The sequence below is a fragment of the Sinohyriopsis cumingii genome, chromosome 1 (assembly GCF_028554795.1).
Source record: "Sinohyriopsis cumingii isolate HCF-2022 chromosome 1, ASM2855479v2, whole genome shotgun sequence".
NCBI lineage: Eukaryota > Metazoa > Mollusca > Bivalvia > Unionida > Unionidae > Sinohyriopsis > Sinohyriopsis cumingii.
The window spans coordinates 155,457,548-155,482,588 of NC_142961.1; the positions used below are offsets into that span (position 1 = coordinate 155,457,548).

At 36.4% G+C, this 25,041-nt stretch overlaps 1 protein-coding gene across 1 annotated transcript in view; it reads right to left on the bottom strand.

Annotated features, from left to right (window-relative positions):
• LOC149808202 (uncharacterized) overlaps positions 1-25,041 on the bottom strand; it is a 176,535-nt gene that overhangs the window by 102,019 nt on the left and 49,475 nt on the right. Inside the window, exons 3-6 of the mRNA XM_089965715.1 lie at positions 23,049-23,315; positions 17,242-17,838; positions 16,169-16,275; positions 4,597-4,804 (exon numbers count right to left, since the gene is read on the bottom strand). Coding sequence (XP_089821841.1) covers positions 4,597-4,804; positions 16,169-16,275; positions 17,242-17,838; positions 23,049-23,315 — 1,179 coding nt within the window. The remainder of the gene's footprint in view (positions 1-4,596; positions 4,805-16,168; positions 16,276-17,241; positions 17,839-23,048; positions 23,316-25,041) is intronic.

Below are 25,041 nucleotides of genomic sequence, written 5' to 3' on the forward strand. Positions count from 1 at the left end.
TTACAGGGATCGTCCTGGGCTTCGCCAATGTCGCAAATTGCGATTTTTTTTCCTTATTGGCGACAAAAATATCCCATCTGGCGATTTTTTTGGCGACAGACTTTTTGGTTATTTAATTTGTACATACAATCATAGATTTGGACTGGATAAATTAAAAGGGAGAACGAAAGGAAGCCACAAACTTGACTAAGCAATGCATTGGAATCAATCTGTTACACAAACAATCCTTTGTTCGTATTGACAACCCCATCTTTACAGTGCATTGTTACATCATAATCTGCTTATGCTGACATCTGGGCTGAGTACTGTATGCTGCGATACAGTCAATCATGCTACCGCACTATACCTACAACTGACCGACTTCTGAAGACGTGAATAGAACAGATACAATTAATTGAATGGCTAAATCTTCTGTTTTTTTTTTTTTTTTTTACATATACCAGTGCAATAGTTTTGCTGAACCTTCATAGAAAACCGATAACCTTTGAAGTACCGACTACTGTGTATAAATACAAAGCAAATGGAAAAATCTCAATCACAATTATGTCTGTCGCCAGTGCAGCATTTTACTCATTGTTCTTTTCCTTTGGCCATCAATCAGTGTTACGGCTGCAGAGACTTAAACTCCGAAACAAGAAATAGCACAAAAAAAACCAACCAGTTTTGCATAATTAATAATAATTATTTATTTCTCAAAATACAAGAGTGAAAGAATCTCTAAATTGGGTGTGAATTTATGCTTATATATACGGTCCAATATTGCCAGGTGTTGACTCGTGTAAGTTTCATTCGTGGGAATGGAGATCATATTTTGTTTGTCGAGAAAATTTATACAGCATTCAGTGATCATTCTTGGGATTTAGGAAGCAATTCACTACAAGCTTTGTGAAGCTAGCCATGGGGGGGGGGGCTGCTGATAGACTACTGGTGTCACCTGTCAGTGCTGTGGACTGTGAACGTAGATTCAGTAAGATGAACCTCATAAAAACTGACATCAGAAATAAACTCTGCATCTCGTCTCTCGAGAATTTCATGAGAATCAGCACGTACAGATGTGAAAAATTAGACTTTGAAACTGCATTCAACAAGTGGGCAGCCCTAAAATTGCGACGGATCTTCATGTAACACTTTGTAACATTTTGTTAATGCTTGTTGTAATTAAAGAATTAAGTAACCCATCTTTTGTAATTTTCATTGCCTGTTACATTAATAGACTAAATTAACCCTTGGAAAAATGTACACTACTTGTTCTGGCGACACTTTTTGAAAATTGGCGACAAAATATTGAGGTTGGCGATTTTTTTGGCGACAGCTTTTTAAAAGCCAGGACCATCCCTGTTTTACACCAATTTGTTCCCAATTATGGTTTGTTTTGCTGCGCTCATGTTTTTCTTCAGCATCGACTGCTCCAGTGGCCTTGTGGTTAGAGTGTCCACCTCAGATGGATGTGGATGGTTGCGTGTTCGAATACCAGCCAAGTCATACCAAAGACATTTATAAATGGTACTAACAGCTGCCTCACTTTGTGCTCTGCATTACGAGGTTAGTTATTAGACTGGTCGGACTGGTGTCAAGATAATGTGATTGGGTGGGACATCATGATACACGTCTTTGGCATGATACTCCAGTGCTAAATATCACTATAATCTGCCATGCTTTAGACATTGTAGTGATATGACTGAACATTTGTTAAAGATACATTAAAAATCCAAATTACACACACACATTCTTCAGCATCAGGTGGAATACACAAATATCCCAGTATTCACATGTTAACACCTGATTTTTCAGACAACTTTCATATACCAGATGAAGCACAATGGTCATCAGATTCTCCATTAAGACTACACTACTGCTGCTGGTGAGTCAAAACATGGTTTCAGATTCAAGTGTACGGGCTTACCTGATGATGAACGAATCAGCTCAAAACAAATGTTTTAAAGAAAATTTGATTTATTACTCAGAGAATAAATTATGTTTGAGGTTTTCACTTGTGGGCAATTCAAAGCAGAAGGCAAATATATTGGATTAATTTCACTAATTGCCACTTAAATGATGTGTATGATATTAAAGGTCTGGAATTTATAGGCAGTCGTCTTACATGTACACATTCTATCAAGGTGATGATTGTACATTAGGACACGATTTCTCATCAAGCTGTGTATGCATGTACGTATGTATGCACGTACATACGTACGTATGTATGTGTGTGTATGTGTGTATGTGTGTGTGTGTGTGTATGGATGTATGTATTATGATTGTATGTATGTGCATGGGTTTGTGTGTGTATGTAATGTATGTGTTTTTGTGTCTCATCTTCAAAATTAAAATTCATTAGGTTTAGTAGGAATATACTTTAATATGTGACATACAAGTGAAAAACTTGTACTTCCCTAATAAGTGTATTAAGTGAAAGACTTGTACTTTGCTTATAAGTGTATTAAATGAAAGACTTGTACTTCGCTTATAAGAATACAAAGTGAAAGACTTGTACTTTGCTTATAAGTGTATTAAGTGAAAGACTAATGTACTTTGCTTATAAGAATACAAAGTGAAAGATTTGTACTTCGCTTTTAAGAATACAAAGTGAAAAACTTGTACTTCCCTAATAAGTGTATTATGTGAAAGACTTGTAGTTCACTCATAAGTGTATTAATTGAAAGACTTGTACTTCCCTAATAAGTGTATTAAGTGAAAGACTTGTACTTTGCTTATAAGAATACAAAGTGAAAGACTTGTACTTTGCTTATAAGAATACAAAGTGAAAGACTTGTACTTCGCTTATAAGTGTATTAAGTGAAAGACTTGTACTTCGCTTATAAGAATACAAAGTGAAAGACTTGTAGTTCCCTAATAAGTGTATTAAGTGAAAGACTTGTACTTCCCTAATAAGTGTATTAAGTGAAAGACTTGTACTTCCATAATAAATGTATTAAGTGAAAGACTTGTACTTCCCTTATAAGTGTAGCAAGAAAATGATATTTCATACATTAGTGTATTAAGTGAATGACTCACATTTCACTTATAAGTGTAGCAAGCAAATTACTTGCATTTCACTTACAAGTGTAATCAGTGCGTGATTTATATCTTGCTTGTAACAGGCCTTGTGTGGCTGAGTGAAATTACTTGCATTTCACTTAAAAGTGTAATCAGTGCATGATTTATATCTTGCTTGTAACAGGCCTTGTGTGGCTGAGTGAAATTACTTGCATTTCACTTTAATGTAATCAGTGCATGATTTATATCTTGCTTGTAACAGGCCTTGTGTGGCTGAGTGAAATTACTTGCATTTCACTTACAAGTGTAATCAGTGCATGATTTATATCTTGCTTGTAACAGGCCTTGTGTGGCTGAGTGAAATTACTTGCATTTCACTTACAAGTGTAATCAGTGTATGATTTATATCTTGCTTGTAACAGGCCTTGTGTGGCTGCCATCTCACTTCTGTGTAGGTTATCTTGCTTGTAACAGGCCTTGTGTGGCTGCCATCTCACTTCTGTGTAGCTTCCAGTCTCGGGCTTGGTCAAAGTGGGTATGTGAGAAAGCTGACCATAACTTCCCATGGACTGATGGTTTTTATCATAGTTTTTACATGTTATTCTTACACCAGCTATACTGATCACTGTGTGTAGCCCATCTTGCACTAGTAAATGACGTTACATCCAATACAACAATATATCTAACTTATAAGTGTATTGACTGAAGAATCCCATTGAACTTAGAAGCATATTAAGTGAATGACTTGTATTTTAGTTATAAGTTTATTGACTGAAGAATCACATTGTACTTAGAAGCATTATAAAGTAAATGACTCATATTTTAGTTATAAGTATGATATGCATCAATTGCAAATTAGACATTTTACTTATAAATTAAGTACATTTAATTTATGAGTGAATGCCTAATTTGCATATATAAACCCAGTTATTAACCTACAAGCCACATACATGCCCTTTATTAGTAATGAATATAAATTACTTATATGCCATATACAAATTATTTACAGAATAGTGGAGTACATAGTTACTACCCAGTTTATTAATGTGGCTGTCATTCAACTTCTTTCCTATCTCAGCATAAAATAGGACATGTCATATGTACATATATATAACCATACCAATGTCTGACATACCATCTATAAAACTATCTAATACAGGGTATTTTGGATTGGGAATGGGAAGCTGTGGTGAAGACACTGGATTCATGATGACAATTTCTAGCCACTATCTAATATAGGATATTTTGGATTGGAAATGGGGAGCTGTGGTGAAGACACTGGATTCATGATGACAAGCTTTCTGACCACTATCTAGTCAGCCTGGATTAATATATGCATGATTGTCAATCATTATCAAACTCATCTGAGGTTTTCATGACATAAACTTACATTCGAAATCTGAATAACATATGAGAAGAAATATAGCTTCAAATGTGTTAACTAGCTGTATTCATGACAGAAATTTACAATCAATAATTATCATAAAAATTACACCTGTATTAATTAATTACTTGCCTTAAACATGTTCAACAGGAAAGGTGTGTGTCATTGATACTAAAAATATATATTCACTAAATTCATGCATTCCCAAGATCTACCTGTAATGCTGGAGTCTGTGGTTGTCTCTGCTTTCCCTTTTGATTTCTGTGGCTTAAAAATCTTCTGCAGAGACCCAAGGAAGGTGGAGGCCCTGGGCTGTTCACTTGTACTAGTAGCAGCATGTGTTGTTACAGTGGGTAGGGTGAATACTGTTTCAGATGACGTGGCCTGTGTCTCTGACTCAACTTGTTTGGCTGGCAATTTTTTCTAATCCAAGAAATTAAACAAGATTGGTCAAACTATCTTGCAGAAAATATGTACAACAGTATATTAGTATCCAGCAGGGAGTAGTACAGTATATTGGTAAGTCCTGCAGGGAGCATTACAGTATATTGGTAAGTCCTGCAGGGAGCAGTACAGTATATTGGTAAATCCAGCAGGAAACAGTACAGCACATGTATACTGGTAAGTCCAGCAGTACACTATACTGGTAAGTCCAGCAGGGAGCAGTACAGGATACTGGTAAGTCCTATGGGAAGCAGTGCAGTATATTGGTAAGTTCAGCAGGGAACAGTACAGTGTATTGGTAAGTCCAGTACAGTATATTTGTATGTCCAGTACAGTATATTGACAAGTCCAGCAGGCAGCAGTACTGTATATTGGTATGTCCAGTATAGTATATTGACAAGTCCAGCAGGCATCAGTACAGTATATTGGTAAGTCCAACATGGAACAGTACAATATAATGGTAAGTCCAGCAGGGAGCAGTACATGATATTGGTAAGTCTAGCAGTAAGCAGTACAGTATATTGTTAAGTCCAGCAGGAAGAACTACAGTATATTGGAAAGTCCAGCAGGAAGAAGTTCAGTATATTGACAAGTCCAGCAGGAAGCAGACATATACCTATGAATATTTTCCCAGTATGCTAGCAATATCAATGAGTAATTCCATAACTGTTGCATCATCTAGCCAGTTCTGACCAACTTAAAGTCAGGCACTATATGACATCAGCTGTACTCAAACATTAGAATTTCACAGAGTATGGATCTTTTAAATGTTTAAATTGTTTCCCTAGGGAGGTATTTTGTATACAATTATGCAGGACTTTACCCGTTTCATAAAAGTCAGCTTTGACCCTGGGCAAATTCACTATAATTTTCAACCTGTCCTCAGGCAACCTGAGCTTGCCATATCATAATGTGCAGTGTGTCCCCCAGGGGTGTAAAACTCAGGGTGAAAAAACAACAACCTTGGTGTCAGAACTGGGGGTCAAATAAAAAATGAAGGGGTCAAAAATGTTGACAAATTTTCATCTGACTTGTACTTTTTCAGCATGAAATAGGATATTGCAACTTGCACTACAGACTCTCTCTCTCTCTGAACATACAAATAAACCAACATGCACGATTAACATACAAATGCATTGTCCCTTCAAAGAATAATTTTATTAGTTCATTTTTCTTTTAAAGTCATACTTTTAACAGTATCCTAATAATCTTTTTGAAGCAATATTATAGACCAACACATTAAATACAAGCCAGTACAAAAAAGCTTAATAAATCTTTTCAACCTAATGGCAGTTAATTTACTGCCTGTCATAGAATGTGTACTATCATCGGTTTCATTGTACTTCGCCCTAGAACAAATTTATCCAAAAATCAAGGAATCCAATGATTCATCTTCTTTCTAATAAGTTACACTTGCACTTTAAAATCTTTCTTTTATTGCAGCAAAGTTTAAAACCAACAAAATCTGCAATGACCCCCTGACTTTGTAATCCAAATAAACGCATTTGTCTCGGCAAGTTTATTGATTTCTTTGTTGCGAAAGAATGTCTTGGGTTATAATGTGTTCTCCAGATATTTTGTGGCGAATGAGGGCAGATTTGTTAAATTTCTTAAACCCTGTCATGATAGGTTTATACACTTTTGCAGTCTTTGCAAGCACGTGATCAGAAGTCACACCAGTAATCCTAATGTATGTGCCGTATTCCAGTCAAGGGAATTATTTTCTCCATTTTCATTAATGTTAGATCCACAGTTACTCTTTTGTGTTCTGCTTCTTTCACTTTCTTTGCTAATGATTCTTAGTGCACAATGTTTTAATCTGGAGATCACTTTCTAGTGCAACAAGCATTGAGGTTAATTAAGGTTCTCACTGGATAGTTTCGTATTTTGACGCCTCCCTAACTTTTAAGGTAGAAGGCATGAGCCTAATTATCACAAGCCTAGCATTTATAAATTCACATAGAAGCTAAATCTGTAATGTGGATGAGATTTACTTTGAGGTAGGCTTGGAAATAGGTTGGCTTGTTGGTGACTGCCTGTCACAGTTAGACGAGCATTGGAGATCAAATGCATAACTTGGTCTGCAAATGAGCAGCCAACTTGGCTTACCTATTTACATGCATTTGTTACAAGGTAAATATCTAACAATCTAGATTCCCCTACTCAGCAATTCAAGCATCTAATTGATGAAATCATTGCCAGGTTCCCCTACTCAGCAATTCATGTATCTAATTGATGAAATCATTCCCAGGTTCCCCAACTCAGCAATTCATGTATCTAATTAACAAAGTCATTACCAGGTTCCTCTACTCAGCAATTCATATATCTAATTAATAAACGCATTACCAGGTTCCCCTACTCAACAATTCATGTATCTAATTAATAAACGCATTACCATGTTCCCCTACTCAGCAATTATGTATCTAATTAATAAACCCATTACCAGATTCCCCTACTCAGCAATTCATGTATCTAATTGATGAAATCATTACCAGGTTTCCCTACTCAGCAATTCATGTATCTAATTTATGAAATCATTACCAGATCCCCCTACTCAGCAACAGATTCCATTGCCAGTCTCAAAGAGTTAACAACAGATAATTTTTAGTCAGATATGGTTACATCAAATGCTTAAAAAATCATTTTGAAGTTTTTTCTCTCACTTTTTATTACAAATATTAGCAAGAATTGGGTATAGATTTAATGGCAATAAGGGGAAAAAAAACCTTGTGAATCAATATTGCTTTGTCATGTACCAAAAGAAAAAAGAAAAAGATGAAAAAATAGCCTCCATAGCACATGGCTGGAAATATTTTGGGTTTCAGGTGTCATCGTAATGATGGGAACAAATAACTAAGGTGTCATTGTAAAGTTAGGAACAAATATTTAAGGTGTCATTGTAAAGTTAGTAACAAATAACAGTACATGTATTCAATATTTGGGTTTCAGCATAAAGCTCACAGAATAAAACATGTCACATAATGTTTATAATTTTGTTCTCATAATAGTATAGAAGCTATGTCAGACAAGTGATCAACTCTACTGAGGCCAATCAACAGAAAATAATACCATAGAAAAAACTCCTAAATGCATTAAATCATATTTGTTGAAATAATAATAATGATTATATAGCATGTTCACATAAACCAGTGCATATATGTTTCATTTTATACATTGTTTGATTACTACTCTTAGAACACACTTTGTATTGTTAACTTCATGAGTAAATATCGCAAGCAAATCTCCATAACGGCCATACACTACATGCATTCACACTCCCTGTGTCCTGGATAACTATACAACCCTTAAATGACATACACCTGAACTCCTGTGTCCTGGATAACTATACAACCCACAAATTACATACACCTGAACTCATGTGTCCTGGATAACTATACAACCCACAAATTACATACACCTGAACTCATGTGTCCTGGATAACTATACAACCCATAAATTACATACACCTGAACTCATGTGTCCTTGATAACTATACAACCCATAAATTACATACACCTGAACTCATGTGTCCTTGATAACTATACAACCCATAAATTACATACACCTGAACTCATGTGTCCTTGATAACTATACAACCCATAAATGACATACACTTGAACTCTTGTGTCCTGGATAACTATACAACCCACAAATTACATACACTTGAACTCTTGTGTCGTGGATAACTATACAACCCATAAATTACATACACCTGAACTCCTGTGTCCTGGATAACTATACAACCCATAAATTACATACACCTGAACTCATGTGTCCTTGATAACTATACAACCCATAAATTACATACACCTGAACTCATGTGTCCTTGATAACTATACAACCCATAAATGACATATACTTGAACTCTTGTGTCCTTGATAACTATACAACCCACAAATTACATATACTTGAATTCCTGTGTCCTGGATAACTATACAACCCATAAATTACATACTCTCATACTCCTGTGTCCTGGATAACTATAAAACCCATAAATGACATACTCTCATACTCCCTTTGTCTTGACTAACTATTCCTTTGAATTCTTGTCTTTAATTCATTAGCTTTTTATAAACATTAATTTCAATGCATTCTTTATACATTAGCCATGACGCAAGCATGTTCAAATCATTTGATCACTTTTGAGTTTTGTTCTAAGGCTGAACTCAGCTTAACAGCAATTTACTAACTTAACTGAATGACCATATGTTTTGTTCTAAGGCTGAAGTCAGCTTAACAGCAATTCACTAATTTAAACGTAATTGACACAATTTATGACTTTAGAACAGGAAATAAAAATAACCATGCAAAGCTAGCAGTTGTTTAATAGGTGCACATTTAATGTAAGGCCAAGTTGTACATGCAATAACCAAATTTACACCCAGCAATCATACACCAAATTAAACGTAAGTAAAAGTGCTTTTAACAATAGGTAATGCATACAAGGATTTATTAATAACCAGCATAACCAATGAGCAAAACCCAAACAATTATTTTTCTAAAAATATCTAACCCTATGCAAAATATGAGACTGTATAACATCACCTAGACAACAGCATGGTGATGCAGATGTTTTGCATAATAAACTAGATTTTGATTGAAGCATCTGAGGTACTCGTGTAAATTTAGTACAGTGGTTCCCTGACCAATTCCAATGAATCAAATACAAAACTCCAATCCTGAATCAAACATGGTCATGCCAGTATCCAGAATTAACTGTAAATAATTGTATTTCCATAAATAAGTCTGCATTTTTGGGACCATTTCCAAAAGACTTAAGGTAAAATCATACAGGTTGACAGGGCTTTAGCTGTAATGCACAGAATGGATTGACACAAGATGGTATCATGATGACTAAGCAGGCCATGCACAGCTGAAGTGCACAGAATGTACAGACCTGCCAACCCTGACAAGTCCATCTCAGTAAGGCAGTTGATTTTTTCCGTAAGTTTGGCCAGTTTACAGTAAGGTGTAACAAAATATCATAAACTGCTAATGTAAAGCTGGAAAGCGTAATTAAAAGTTAGGTATTCAGAACTTACAGTGACGATAAACAGGTTCAACTTAAAAGTTTGTAATGTACACATAGACTTTATTTACCACTAGTACAGTGCACAAATTTTAGTTCCAAACCCTATGCAGCTCAATAGCTTGCTGCTCTCTCTCAACTTGACATAATTCCTGGAAATTCTTTTTCCATTTCACATGACGACGACAATCATATTTCCCGCCACGAGTCATACTCAGATTGGCATGTGATGTCAAAAAAAAAAATAATTGTGTCCCTTCCAGCTGTAATTCACATGAATCTGAATATTCCTTTTTATTTTTCCTGTGTTGATTTTTAACACTTTTCAAGAGGCTTATTTACCCTTTCGTCTTAAACATGCATCGCTTGCTGGATACCATTTTTAAAAAAAATTCTATGAGCAACAGTTTAATCATGCAGATGCTTTACATGAATAAATAGCTGCAGTTTAAAGCGTCTGATGTGCTGCTGTAAAGTTAGCCTGGTTCTTGACAAATTTCACTACTTCTATTATGAAACCCGGATCCAAATCAGACACGGATGAACACATTTTCCGGATTTTTGGCAATGATCATTTTTCCATAGTTTTTGCTTTTATGCTGTAAGTCCTTATTTTAAAGGCAATTTTTGTAAGACTTACAGCAAAATTGAAAGAGTTGGCAGGTCTAATTTATTGCCACAAGATGGTATCATGGTGACTAAGCAGGCCATGCACAGATGTAATGCACAGAATAGATTGCCACAAGCTGGTATCATGGTGACCAAGAACACCATGCACAGCTGTAATACAGAGAATGAATTGACACAAGATGGTATCATCATGACTAAGCAGGCCATGCACAGCTGTAATTCACAGAATGGATTGACACAAGATGGTATCATGGCAACCAAGTAGGTCATTCACAGCTGTACTGCACATCATGCATTGACTTGAGTTGGTAGCATGGTGACCAAGTAAGCCATGTACAGCTGTAATGCACATAATGGACTGATAACAAATTTATAGCATGGTGACCAAGCAGGCTGTGTACAGCTGTAATGAGCAGAATGGACTGACACAAATTTATAGCATGGTGACCAAGCAGGCTGTGTACAGCTGTAATGAGCCGAATGGACTGACACAAATTTATAGCATGGTGACCAAAGAGAAGATACACAGCTGTAATGCAGAGAATTGATTGACATAGTTGCCATCATGGTAACCAAGCAGGCCATGCATGGCACTAATGCATATAATAATCTGATGCAAGTTGCTATGGTTTCAAATAATATCAATCAAATTTTTAAAAGTTAAGTTCATATTTTACCTGTAATCATCAATGTAAGAACATTAATTGCCAAATTTTTGCAACTAAAATGTCCAACTTTCCGAAAACATGCAATCATTACTACACTGTAGTCATTGCAGTCAACTTTGTTTATCAGAGACATAGCACACACGCTAAAGTCAATTTTGTTCATCAGTGCCAGAGCACACTAGCTAAGTTGACTTTGTTTATCAATGACATAGCACACACAAGTCATGGCAGTTGACTTTATTTATCAGAGACATAGCACACGCTCTAGTCATGGCAGTCGACTTTGTTTATCAGAGACATAGCACACACTGTAGTCATGGCAGTTGACTTTATTTATTAGAGACATAGCACACGCTTTAGTCATGGCAGTCAACTTTGTTTATCAGAGACACAGCACACACTGTAGTCATGGCAGTTGACTTTATTTATCAGAGACATAGCACATGCTCTAGTCATGGCAGTCGACTTTGTTTATCAGAGACATAGTCATGGCAGTTGACTTTATTTATCAGAGACATAGCACACACTGTAGTCATGGCAGTTGACTTTGTTTATCAGAGACATAGCACACACTGTAGTCATGGCAGTTGACTTTATTTATCAGAGGCATAGTACACACGCTAAATCCAATAAGTTTGCAATTGATGCCTGGCAAAGTAATCGCATCATGTCTGATATGGGTTGACTGTATCTCAGGGTTTCTAATGAACTTCAAATCACATAATGTCTGATAATGGGTGACCTTATCTCAGGGTGAATCTAATGATCTTCAAATCACATAATGTCTAATACAGGGTGACCTCATGTCAGGATTTCTAATGAACTTCCAATCACATGATCTCTGACACAGGGTGACCATATTTCAGGGTTCCTAATGACCTTAAAATCACATAATGTGTGATACAGGGTAAACTTATCCCAGGGTTTCTAATGAACTTCAAATCACATAATGTCTGATATGGTGTGAACTTATCTCGGGGTTTCTAATGAATTTCAAAATCACATAATGTCTTGCACATGGTGACCATATCTCAGGGTTTCTAATGAACTTCCAATCACATAATGTCTGACACCAGGTTACCATATCTCAGGGATGGTGACCATATCTTGTGGTTTGTAATGAAATTCCAATCACATAATGTCTGACACTGGGTGACCATATCTTAGGGTTTCTAATGAAGTTCCAATTACCAAATGTTTGATACTGGGTGACCCTATCGGGATTTCTAATGAACAACAAATCACATAATGTTTGATACACGGTGACCTTATCTCAGGATTTCAAATTGACTTTAGTGAAAATCAGGGCCCATGAAGTATGAAAACAGGAACAGAAAGATATGCTAGCTTAGATGGCAGAGTGCAGGACACGTAATTCAAGGCTTGCATGTTTGATACCCATCCAGGTCAGCTACCTTTGGATGTCAATGAGAAATTAACTCCTATTTTCTTGGCATCCAGGTCTGCTGCCTTAGGATGTCAATGAAAAAAAAAATAACTCCTATTTTCTTGGCATAGAGGTCAGCTGCTTTAGGATGTCAATGAAAAATTAACTCCTATTTTCTTGGCATCCAGGTCAGCTGCCTTAGGATGTCAATGAAAAATTAACTCCTATTTTCTTGGCATCCAGGTCAGCTGCCTTAGGATGTCAATGAAACATTAACTCCTATTTTCTTGGCATCCAGGTCAGCTGCCTTAGGATGTCAAAGAAAAATTAGCTCCTATTTTCTTGGCCTTCCAGGTCAACTGCCTTAGGATGTCAATGAAAATTTAACTCCTATTTTCTCGGCATCCAGGTCAGCTGCATTAGGATGTCAATGAAAAATTAACCCCTATTTTCTTGGCATCCAGGTCAGCTGACTTAGGTTGTCAATGAAAAATTAACTCCTATGTTCTTGGCATCCAGGTCAGCTGCATTAGGATGTCAATGAAAAATTAACCCCTATTTTCTTTGCATCCAGGTCAGCTGACTAAGGTTGTCAATGAAAAATTAACTCCTATGTTCTTGGCATCCAGGTCAGCTGCCTTAGGATGTCAATGAAAAATGAACTCCTATTTTCTTGGCATCCAGATCAGCTGCCTTAGGATGTCAATAAAAAAAAAAAATAACTCCTATTTTCTTGGCATCCAGGTCAGCTGCCTTAGGATGTCAATGAAAAATTAGCTCCTATTTTCTTGGCCTTCCAGGTCAACTGCCTTAGGATGTCAATGAAAATTTAACTCCTATTTTCTTGGCATCCAGGTCAGCTGCATTAGGATGTCAATGAAAAATTAACCCCTATTTTCTTGGCATCCAGGTCAGCTGCCTTAGGATGTCAATGAAAAATTAACTCCTATGTTCTTGGCATCCAGGTCTGCTGCCTTAGGATGTCAATGAAAAAAAAAATAACTCCTATTTTCTTGGCATAGAGGTCAGCTGCTTTAGGATGTCAATGAAAAATTAACTCCTATTTTCTTGGCATCCAGGTCAGCTGCCTTAGGATGTCAATGAAAAATTAACTCCTATTTTCTTGGCATCCAGGTCAGCTGCCTTAGGATGTCAATGAAACATTAACTCCTATTTTCTTGGCATCCAGGTCAGCTGCCTTAGGATGTCAAAGAAAAATTAGCTCCTATTTTCTTGGCCTTCCAGGTCAACTGCCTTAGGATGTCAATGAAAATTTAACTCCTATTTTCTCGGCATCCAGGTCAGCTGCATTAGGATGTCAATGAAAAATTAACCCCTATTTTCTTGGCATCCAGGTCAGCTGACTTAGGTTGTCAATGAAAAATTAACTCCTATGTTCTTGGCATCCAGGTCAGCTGCATTAGGATGTCAATGAAAAATTAACCCCTATTTTCTTTGCATCCAGGTCAGCTGACTAAGGTTGTCAATGAAAAATTAACTCCTATGTTCTTGGCATCCAGGTCAGCTGCCTTAGGATGTCAATGAAAAATGAACTCCTATTTTCTTGGCATCCAGATCAGCTGCCTTAGGATGTCAATAAAAAAAAAAAATAACTCCTATTTTCTTGGCATCCAGGTCAGCTGCCTTAGGATGTCAATGAAAAATTAGCTCCTATTTTCTTGGCCTTCCAGGTCAACTGCCTTAGGATGTCAATGAAAATTTAACTCCTATTTTCTTGGCATCCAGGTCAGCTGCATTAGGATGTCAATGAAAAATTAACCCCTATTTTCTTGGCATCCAGGTCAGCTGCCTTAGGATGTCAATGAAAAATTAACTCCTATGTTCTTGGCATCCAGGTCAGCTGCCTTAGGATGTCAATGAAAAATGAACTCCTATTTTCTTGGCATCCAGATCAGCTGCCTTAGGATGTCAATAAAATAAAAATAACTTCTATTTTCTTGGCATCCAGGTCAGCTGCCTTAGGATGTCAATGAAAAATTAACTCCTATTTTCTCGGCATCCAGGTCAGCTGCATTAGGATGTCAATGAACAATTAACTCCTATTTTCTTGGCATCCAGGTCAGCTGCCTTAGGATGTCAATGAAAAATTAGCTCCTATTTTCTTGGCCTTCCAGGTCAGCTGCCTTAGGATGTCAATGAAAATTTAACTCCTATTTTCTTGGCATCCAGGTCAGCTGCCTTAGGATGTCAATGAAAAAAAAAATAACTCCTATTTTATTGGCATCCAGGTCAGCTGCTTTAGGATTTCAATGAAAAATTAGCTCCTATTTTCTCGGCATCCAGGTCAGCTGCATTAGGATGTCAATGAAAAATTAACCCCTATTTTCTTGGCATCCAGGTCAGCTGCCTTAGGATGTCAATGAAAAATTAACTCCTATGTTCTTGGCATCCAGGTCAGCTGCCTTAGGATGTCAATGAAAAATGAACTCCTATTTTCTTGGCATCCAGATCAGCTGCCTTAGGATGTCAATAAAAAAAAAAATAACTCCTATTTTCTTGGCATCCAGGTCAGCTGCTTTAGGATGTCAATGAAAAATTAACTCCTATTTTCTTGGCATCCAGGTCAGCTGCCTTAGGATGTCAATGAAAAATTAACTCCTATTTTCTTGGCCTTCCAGGTCAGCTGCCTTAGGATGTCAATGAAAAATTAACTCCTATTTTCTCGGCATCCAGGTCAGCTGCCTTAGGATGTCAATGAAAAATTAACTCCTATTTTATTGGCATCCAGGTCAGCTGCCTTAGGATGTCAATGAAAAATTAACTCCTATTTTCTTGGCCTCCCAGGTCAGCTGCCTTAGGATGTCAATGAAAAATTAACTCCTATTTTCTTGGCATCCAGGTCAGCTGCCTTAGGATGTCAATGAAAAATTAACTCCTATTTTATTGGCATCCAGGTCAGCTGCCTTAGGATGTCAATGAAAAATTAACTCCTATTTTCTTGGCATCCAGGTCAGCTGCCTTAGGATGTCAATGAAAAAAAAAATAACTCCTATTTTCTTGGCATCCAGGTCAGCTGCTTTAGGATTTCAATGAAAAATTAACTCCTATTTTCTCGGTATCCAGGTCAGCTGCCTTAGGATGTCAATGAAAAATTAACTCCTATTTTCTCGGCATCCAGGTCAGCTGCCTTAGGATGTCAATGAAAAATCAACTCCTATTTTCTTGGCATCCATGTCAGCTGCCTTAGGATGTCAATGAAAAATGAACTCCTATTTTCTCGGCTTCCAGGTCAGTTGCTTTATGATGTCAATGAAAGATTAACTCCTATTTTCTTGGCATGATATAGAAAAAATGTTTTTAAAGTGTCATTCAAAACAAAACGATCAACCAATTTTCAGTAACCTGAAATAATTTTTAGAGGCATAAGACTTCAAAGGAACATTTATTGTGAGGTGAGCGATTACATAGGTTCACCTTCTTTCACTCAGCAATATGTCACTTTTGATGCGTAACTTTACCAGTCAAAAATAGGAAAATTCTTGAATTCTTGTGTTTTGTATGCAATACATACATTGCACACAAACTTGTTAGCAAATACTGACTGAATATAAAAAGGAGTAAAAGAAAACCATTATAGCACTTCTGATATTAATGGCTTTAAGTTTTACCTTTGAAATTTTATCCACATGTGTTCCTACCAAAATCACAGGAGGGATGCCGGCTTCAGGGGATGGTGCACAGGAATGTATGGAATTTAGCCAAACTTCAACCAGTTCTGAAAAAGCATAAAAAACCTGTTTAAGTTTGATAATTTCCATCAATTTGAAAGTCAAATAGAAGAAAAAAAACAAATCCCTCTGAAATAGCTTAGTATGATATTTCAAGAGGCAACCCTTGATAATTTTAAACACTGTAACATAAAAACTAGTGACACAAAATTACAGTATAGGATATACGTATTGCAGATTATCAGCAGGTTTGTGAGATATGTTCATCTTTATGACATATTTTTGAGATATGTTCATCTTTATGACATGTGTGAGATATGTTCATCTTTATGACATATGTGTGAGATATGTTCATCTATATGACATGAGATATGTTCATCTATATGACATATTTGCCAGATATGTTCATCTTTATGACATATTTCATTCTTGCAAAAAGAAGCTTCAATAATGAATCAGTCTAAATGAATATAGGCGCATACTGAAGTTCTGTCCCAAATCCAAAACTCCAATGATATCCTATGGTACTGAAGTAAAAGTTAAACTCCAATGCTATCCTATGGTACTGAAATAAAGGTAAAACTCCAATGCTATCCTATGGTACTGAAATAAAGGTAAAACTCCAATGATATTCAATGGTACTGAAATAAAGGTAAAACTCCAATGCTATCCTATGGTACTGAAATAAGGTAAAACTCCAATGATATTCAATGGTACTGAAATAAAAGAAAGCTTTAACACTGAGGCTAATCTAATGTGTGGATGCATATACTGATATGTACATGGAATCCATGGTGATTATTATGTCAAGGTTCAGTCAAACTAGACTTGACAAAAGTAGAGGTTTTCAATGCTCTTCGTCTATATTCCATAATCTGTGTATTTTTGTAAGAATTATATTTTGTTTCCTCATGGTAATAAAGCTTCGATCACAATGTTTATAATTGTATAAAGTAACAAGGAATTAGCTTATTATTTTTATGCTGGCACAGTGGTAGTAGATCAGAACTCACCATAAACTTTACGCTTTATAATCCCTTCACTATCAAAATAACACTGGTCAGCTACCAGATCAGTAATCTCTCCACTGACGTCTGAAACCAAGAGGTAAATGGCTCTTCTTGTCAAGAATGTCTGGTGTGTTGTATAAAATGCAAACTGGCCTGCAAAGTCCCATGTTGTCAGTGGGGAGGTTTTGCCAGTGTCTGTTTTCAATTTAGCAGCATTTTCCTGCAACAATTTTAACATAGCCATGGTGTTTGTTTCAGACTGGGAAAGCTTCTTCTGGACTAAAGTTGGGGGGATTTTGTCTTGCTCACTAGCAGTAGATGAAAGACTTTGGTCAGATTCTTGCTGAGGAGAACGATGGTATAGTACTTCTGTATCCTTATCTTCGACAGGAACAGGAGCCCCTTCATGAGTATTAAGAGTTATCTCTCCTTCAGGTGGAATCATGACCAGTTCTTTATCTGTAACACTTGCATTGCTATGAGTTCTCTTCCCTTGTGGTAGGCTCTCAGCCTGTTCTTCATTTGCAATCTTGTCCATAATTGATTGTTGCTCAGACAAGACTTTGGCAAGGCGCTGCAGTTGATAATCCTGTTCTGCATCTGTAAATAAAATGAAGAGAGAATACAACTAAATTCTGCTCTGCCTCACGCAATCAAGCTGGCAATGAAATTTAAAAACTAAACTAGGATCATGATTTACCATCTCATCCATATACAAGTGCTACTATTTGAGCATGTGTTACATTGGTCACTTTGATGGGCATATTGGATGTCCACATACAGACCCTCTAATATCCAAGTAGGTGTTACACTGGTCACTGCGATGGACATACTGGATATCCTCATACAGACCCTGTAATATCTAAGTAGGTGTTACATTGGTCACTGTGATGGGCATATTGGATGTCCACATGCAAACTCTCTAATATCTAAGTAGGTGTTACATTGGTCACTGTGATGGGCATATTGGATGTCCACATGCAAACTCTCTAATATCTAAGTAGGTGTTACATTGGTCACTGTGATGGGCATACTGGATGTCCACATACAGACTATAATGTCTACGTAGGTGTTACATTGGTCACTATGATGGCAATTCTTGATGTCCACATGCAAACTCTCTAATATCTAAACAGGTGTTACATTGGTCACTGTGGTGGGCATATTGTATGTCCTCATACAGACTATAATATCTAAGTAGGTGTTATATTGGAAACTGTGATGGCCATACTGGATGTCCACATGCAAACTCTCTAAGGAGGTGTTACATTGGTCACTTTGATGGGCATATTGGATGTCCACATGGAAACTCTCTAGTATCTAAGTATGTATTACATTGGTCACTGTGATCGACATATTGGATGTCCTCATACAGACTATAGTGTCTAAGTAGGTGTTACATTGGTCACTGTGATGGCAATACTCGATGTCCACATGCAAACTCTCTGTAAATACTGTAGTAGGCCTATCAGTGAGTCAATGACCCAGAAATGTTTCAAGGACACATATGCATGCACAAATCCTTAGTCTCCCTCAAAACATGTGAAAAACATTGTTTTTGCCTTGAAAACTTTATACTTTGGTCCCCAGAATTAAGGCAGGCATTAGTGATGACGTGCTTGTACATACATACAAACGTACGTATGTAAATACATACATACATACATACATACATACATACATACATACATACATTATTGCTTTCTCTGCACAAATGGGAGAAATCAATGCAACCAGCATTGTCCCCTGGAAATCTTCTCTCTGCCTTTGGGATCTAGGACCTGATTCACAACTTTGAAACTGTTCTCACACAACCTTTAAAGTTACGTGTGTTATGTATATTTAATTTAATTGTTTGTTTGTTAGTTCTAAAACATTTTTATTTCATTACGTGCTATTGTAATGTAACATTGTATACTGGACTTGACCTTGTCCAAAATTGAGTTCATTTCTGCTTGACCTGATTGACATTTTTTTTTAAATTTCATTTTATATAAACTACTACTACAAAGCTAAATTATTGCCTTTGAATATGGACTTGATATCAGGATCATTATTAATAGAAGTAAATATGTTTATTTGGGTAAAAGTTTTGGAGTTTCCTATGTGAATTATACATAATCCAGGTTATTGTTTTGTAACAATCAGGATCATTCTTGAAGGTTATTTTCCATTAGGTTATTTTTATATATACAGAAAATGCTAATTGTGACCTAAGGTCAAGTACAGAACTATATATATATATATATATATATATATATATATATATTGTAACTGTAAGGACTTGGTCATTTGTGCTTTAACATATAGCACTCTTAAGTTGCTTTATATCTTTTGACCAGGAGTTTTGGGCTGAAATCTTTTTTCGGTTCAAATTATTGAATTCAAGTGATTATTTTCTCTGGAAATACCAAAAATTTGCTCTGATAAAATTATTGGATAGGCACATTCACTGGAATTATCAGTATATTCCAACCTGGAATTATATTCTGTGATTCAACAATACACAGTTGACACATCAACACTTCAAAAGCCACCACAGACACGTCATTGAGTTCAGCTTTGGGATTCTTTCTGGACTTTTACTGAATTTCATTCAGGACTTTAAATTACTAGGACTTCTGTCTGTAATTCTCTGATTATTTTGGGATTTGATTCGCAATACCATAAGTTGTTTTTTCTCATTTTCACTTTTGTATTCTAGGGAAATAAATATTTTTGTTAAAATTTTCAAGGCTTGCTGTCTTTTACTCTTTTCTGTTACTTATTTTTAGAGTATAGACTTGGCATTGTAAAAAGAATTAATTTCTCATTAGCATGGTTACTGGACTTGACTTTACCGCTATTGGACCCTGAAGGCATAACCTGAAACAGATTAAGATACCCACTCTAGGGTACTATAGTGACTAAGAAATTAAGTCATTGGACTCAAGATTCAATTCCTACCATCAGATCCTTCTGTAGCCTCAAAGTACCCTTTAAGGACTCTTCATTTCTACTGATTTCTTTTCTTTTCTTGGGGGGAGGGATTGATATGTCAATTAAATGCACAATACTAATTACTGTGTTATTAGTAGATATACCACCATCACTCTCCTATGTTTGAAATCATTGTATATCTAGAAGTGTGTGGTTTAGAATACATGAATGCACACAACATTCTCATTTTATCTTTCTAATGCAGTTTCTATTTGAATCACTGGTTCCTTATATGTATTTTAATGTAACTTCATCTGTATTCCTCTAACACAAACCCCTAGGTCCTTCTGTATTAAGGTGGGCCCCGAGTGGCCGGGTGGTTTAAAGTGCTCTCTGTTACAGATCACTGCCATCTCACCTCTGTCTGCGTGGGTTCGAGTCTCGGATTTGGCTAATGTAGGTATGTGAGAAAGCTTGCCAGTATCTTCTCATGGGTTGGTGGTTCTTTCTGGGGTTTTCCCGGGTTCTTCCTCCACCATTAATACTGGCCACCATGTATAGCCTATCGTGTGCTGAAATATGGCGTTAAACCCTACAACAACAACAACAACAACAACAACAATCTGTATTAAGGTTTCCTGGCTAATGGCTTATATGGTTAAGTACAGATACCACTCACCATGCAGCTATGTTACAAAGCAGGTTAGCATGCTGCAGAGGATGATTAAAAGCCAAAGGGTACATACAAGAAACAAAAAGCAAAAAAAGATGTAAATTGCAAAATATTAACATGTTTTTTATTTCTGGTGCAAAATTTGTCCACTAATGAATCTGTTGTAAACAAAATCCAGGATTCACTAAGTTCAATGATGTTGTGGGCATATCGCCACTTGTTAGCATGTGATTGGCTTATACATGGTGGTCAGAATAACTCATGGAGAAAGAAGCTGGGAAAACCCTGTGAAGAACCACTGAGCCAGTGCAAGCTACTGGCAAGCTATCTCACATCCCCACACTGTATGAGATGGCAGAGAGCAGTAAATATGAATGCTTTGGACCACTTGGCCCTGAGAGACTTCCTATGCTCAGTAATATTCAACATACAAGATGCATTTATATATTGTAAGAAACTGTAAAGATTTCAGTATACAAGTGAATTATATTGGCATGCAAACATCATAGCGGCAATCTTTAGAAAAGTATATATTGAAATGCTTACTAATATTTCCATTCAAAGAGTTCATCACCAAAATACTATATTGGTCTTAGTTCATCCAACACATTTTATGAATGTTATCTTTCCCACTGGAATTAGGCAACGTAAATGTTATAAGGCTTTGTGATAATTATGTTTATTACATAACCCTGACAGTGCTGTGATGTATTTGCATAACCTCACTACAGATGCTGAAGTTTTTTTTTTATGTCACTGGGAATGTTGTTCAATACCAGTGGACCAGTATATTGAAAACTCTTTTGAAACAATTCCTTATTTGGCCTTGGTATAATGTAATTTTTACTTCTCACAAGCCTTAAATTTGGATAACATCCACATCTCTTTGCTTAGGTAGACAGGAATGGTTTTTCTGGATACTTTATATAAAAAATTGGCCTTTCAAAGAAATATTATTTTGTGTATTGGTAAATTTAGTATTCATTTCATCCTGGATATTGTCTATAAGTTGATCTGGAATTAAAAGGCATGCCCTCTTTTGGAGAACTTTCAAACGTTTTGTCAAGTTTGAATTAGAGGTATTGCCCCAAAATACATGTACAATGGAATAGTCCAGATATTCCTAATATCATTTTCATAAAATATGACCCTACACTGAATTGTATGTTTTGATTTTTCCAAGTAGCTAAAGATAAGAATTAACCTTTTTTGAAGCATGTTTAGTATGAATAGACCAAATTAGGCTGTAATCTATGAATACACCAATAATTTTATCATGAAAGGTCACATTAGTGTTCCCATTGTCAAATACAACTTGGAGTTTGTTGCTGTCTAGCCCTGCATACAAACACTTTTGAGAAAATCTCATCATATGCACATATTGTCAAAAACATGGCCTCATGCTAAAAAGAAGGCAGCACTCCCAAAATTTAATACTATCTCATTCTACCTTTACATTCGAAAATCAAAGAACTCTCTAAAACATTTTCAATATTTATGGTCACTAATTTGTAACAGTAATCCCAAAAGAAATTAGAGAGAGTACAAATATAAATGCATTTAATTAAAATCTAATTTAGTGGATGAGAAGTTGAACCTGTTTGATTTAACAATTTCATTACAATTTAAAGTAAAAATTCTCAAACCTTCAATTTGTGTGTCTCACTACAGTGTATGCTGTATAAATTCAGATGGTGCATGTTCTGCTAAATTTTGTTGCATAGAAACCAATGATTTACTTGGGGATGGGGTGGAATATTCATTCATGTGGGATCGTTTTTCTTTCTTGTCCCTCTAGGTTGGGATCGTTTTTCTTTCTTGTCCCTCTAGGTTGGGATCGTTTTTCTTTCTTGTCCCTCTAGGTAATGAATTTTTTTTCAACCAATGTAATGGCTATAATAGGTCATTTTTTATATCAATTAGAAGAATAATTTTTCATGCTATTTAAAATCCCTCCAAAAATAAATTTCAAAAATGTAATTGAAATCAGTGAGATATTTCTGTTTGCCAGTGTAACTGATTCCTTTGTACTACTTTGGCAATGAACAAACTTTATTAAGTAAATCTAGATATTCTCAGTTCAGTCTAAAGTCAGCTGTAAAAATCTTAACTTTCTTTCACCAAAGACAACAAATAAGGGTCATTACCACAATGTTGCAACCAAAAATCTACAAGGAGGAGGGAAATAGACACACACAGATTTGGATTCATAACATACTTTTCTCCTGTGTTATCCACTCTCCAGTTGTCAAGGAAACTTGGCAGCATTCTGTCTGAATATCTATCCCCTCTGTGCTCTGTCTGTCACTTATATTCACATCTTTCCCCAATAGGTGCTTTGTCAGTGTTGTTTTACCAACATCATATGGACCAACCACCATGACCCTGATGTTGTAAACCTTCTCTTTTCCATCTCTAAGAGCCTTTTTGAACATCTCAATGGACCTTGTATCCATATTTAGGACCTCTGATGGAATGATTGGATCTGAAATAGAAAGACGACAGTAAATGCAGGATTCATTCTAATTTTTAATGATATATTTTACACCCTAGTAATTAAATCAAATGCATGAAAATTGAATATTAAATTTTGCATGAAAATTGAATATTAAATTTTAAAGCCCTATCTATATTTCTTCTCTAAATTTTTCCTATATGAAAAAATTCACCTTTTTCTTCCAAAAAGCGGGGGGGGGGGGGGGGGGGCGGGGGCTTTGTTATGTATTACTAAATAACACAACACAAAGGTTGCAACAATGGTGAACTAATGACCACAGTGAACCACACTCCGGACATAACACCACAATGTCCAACTAATGACCACAGTGAAACATGCTCCTCATTTACCACCACAATGGCCAACTAATGACCACAGCAAAACACACTCCTGATACTCCACCGTAAATTGCCAACTAAATAACAGTGAAATGTGCTCCTGATAACACCCACAATAGCCAACTAATGACCAGTGAAGCTTGCTGCTGATTATCCACCACAATAGCCAACTAATGATCACAGTGAAACATGCTATAGATATCATAACACCACAATGGCCAACTAATGACCACAGTGAAACATGCTGTTGATATCATAACACCACAATAGCCAACTAATGACCACAGTGAAACATAATATTGATATCGTAATACCACAATGGCCAACTAATGACCACATTGAAACATGATTTGTTGTTGTTGAGTTTAATTATAGTGGTGTGCGCACATGCTATAGATATCATAACACCACAATGGCCAACTAATGACCACAGTGAAACATGCTATTGATATCATAACACCACAATAACCAACTGATGACCACAGTGAAACATGCTATAGATATCATAACACCACAATGGCCAACTAATGACCACAGTGAAACATGCTATTGATATCATAACACCACAATAGCCAACTGATGACCACAGTGAAACATGCTATAGATATCAGAACACCACAATGGCCAACTAATGACCACAGTGAAACATGCTATTGATATCATAACACCACAATGGCCAACTAATGACCACAGTGAAACATGATTTGTTGTTGTTGAGTTTAATTATAGTGGTGTGCGCACAACTGTGCATGTGCCACTTTTTTCTGACTGCACTGCAGCCTGTTAGTTGGTGCCACCTCCCCAAGGCTTTTATGGGTTCAAGGAACCCTGATAGTTTGGCCTCAATCTGTGAGTCCATAAAGGTCCCTTACAGTTGAATGGTTGGCTGTCAATAGTGGGAAGGAGAGCTCAGGAATGGTCCTGGTTGCTGAATGACATCGCTGGTTTCTTGTTGCATTTGCCTGGGGTTTCTTGCGTTTTTTTGTTTTTTTTTCTTCTTCAAAATGTTCTGAAAAGGGTGTGTGTTCTATGCTGTTTATAAAGGCTGTTAGTAGAAATCATGTGAGTAGTAATGTGGGATACCGTAGCCTCAATGGGAATTAACATTACAGACACCCCTGGGAAGGTATAGCCTCAATGGAAATTTAACATGGAGAAAAATCGTGGGAATGTATAGCCTCAAGGGAAATTAACATGGAGAAAAATCATGGGACGATATAGCCTCAAGGGAATTTAACATGGAGAAAAATCATGGGACGATATAGCCTCAAGGGAATTTAACATGGAGAAAAATCGTGGGACGATATAGCCTCAAGAGGAATTGAACATGGGAATAGGGGACTGTATAGCGTCAAAAGGAACTTAAACAGGGTGGG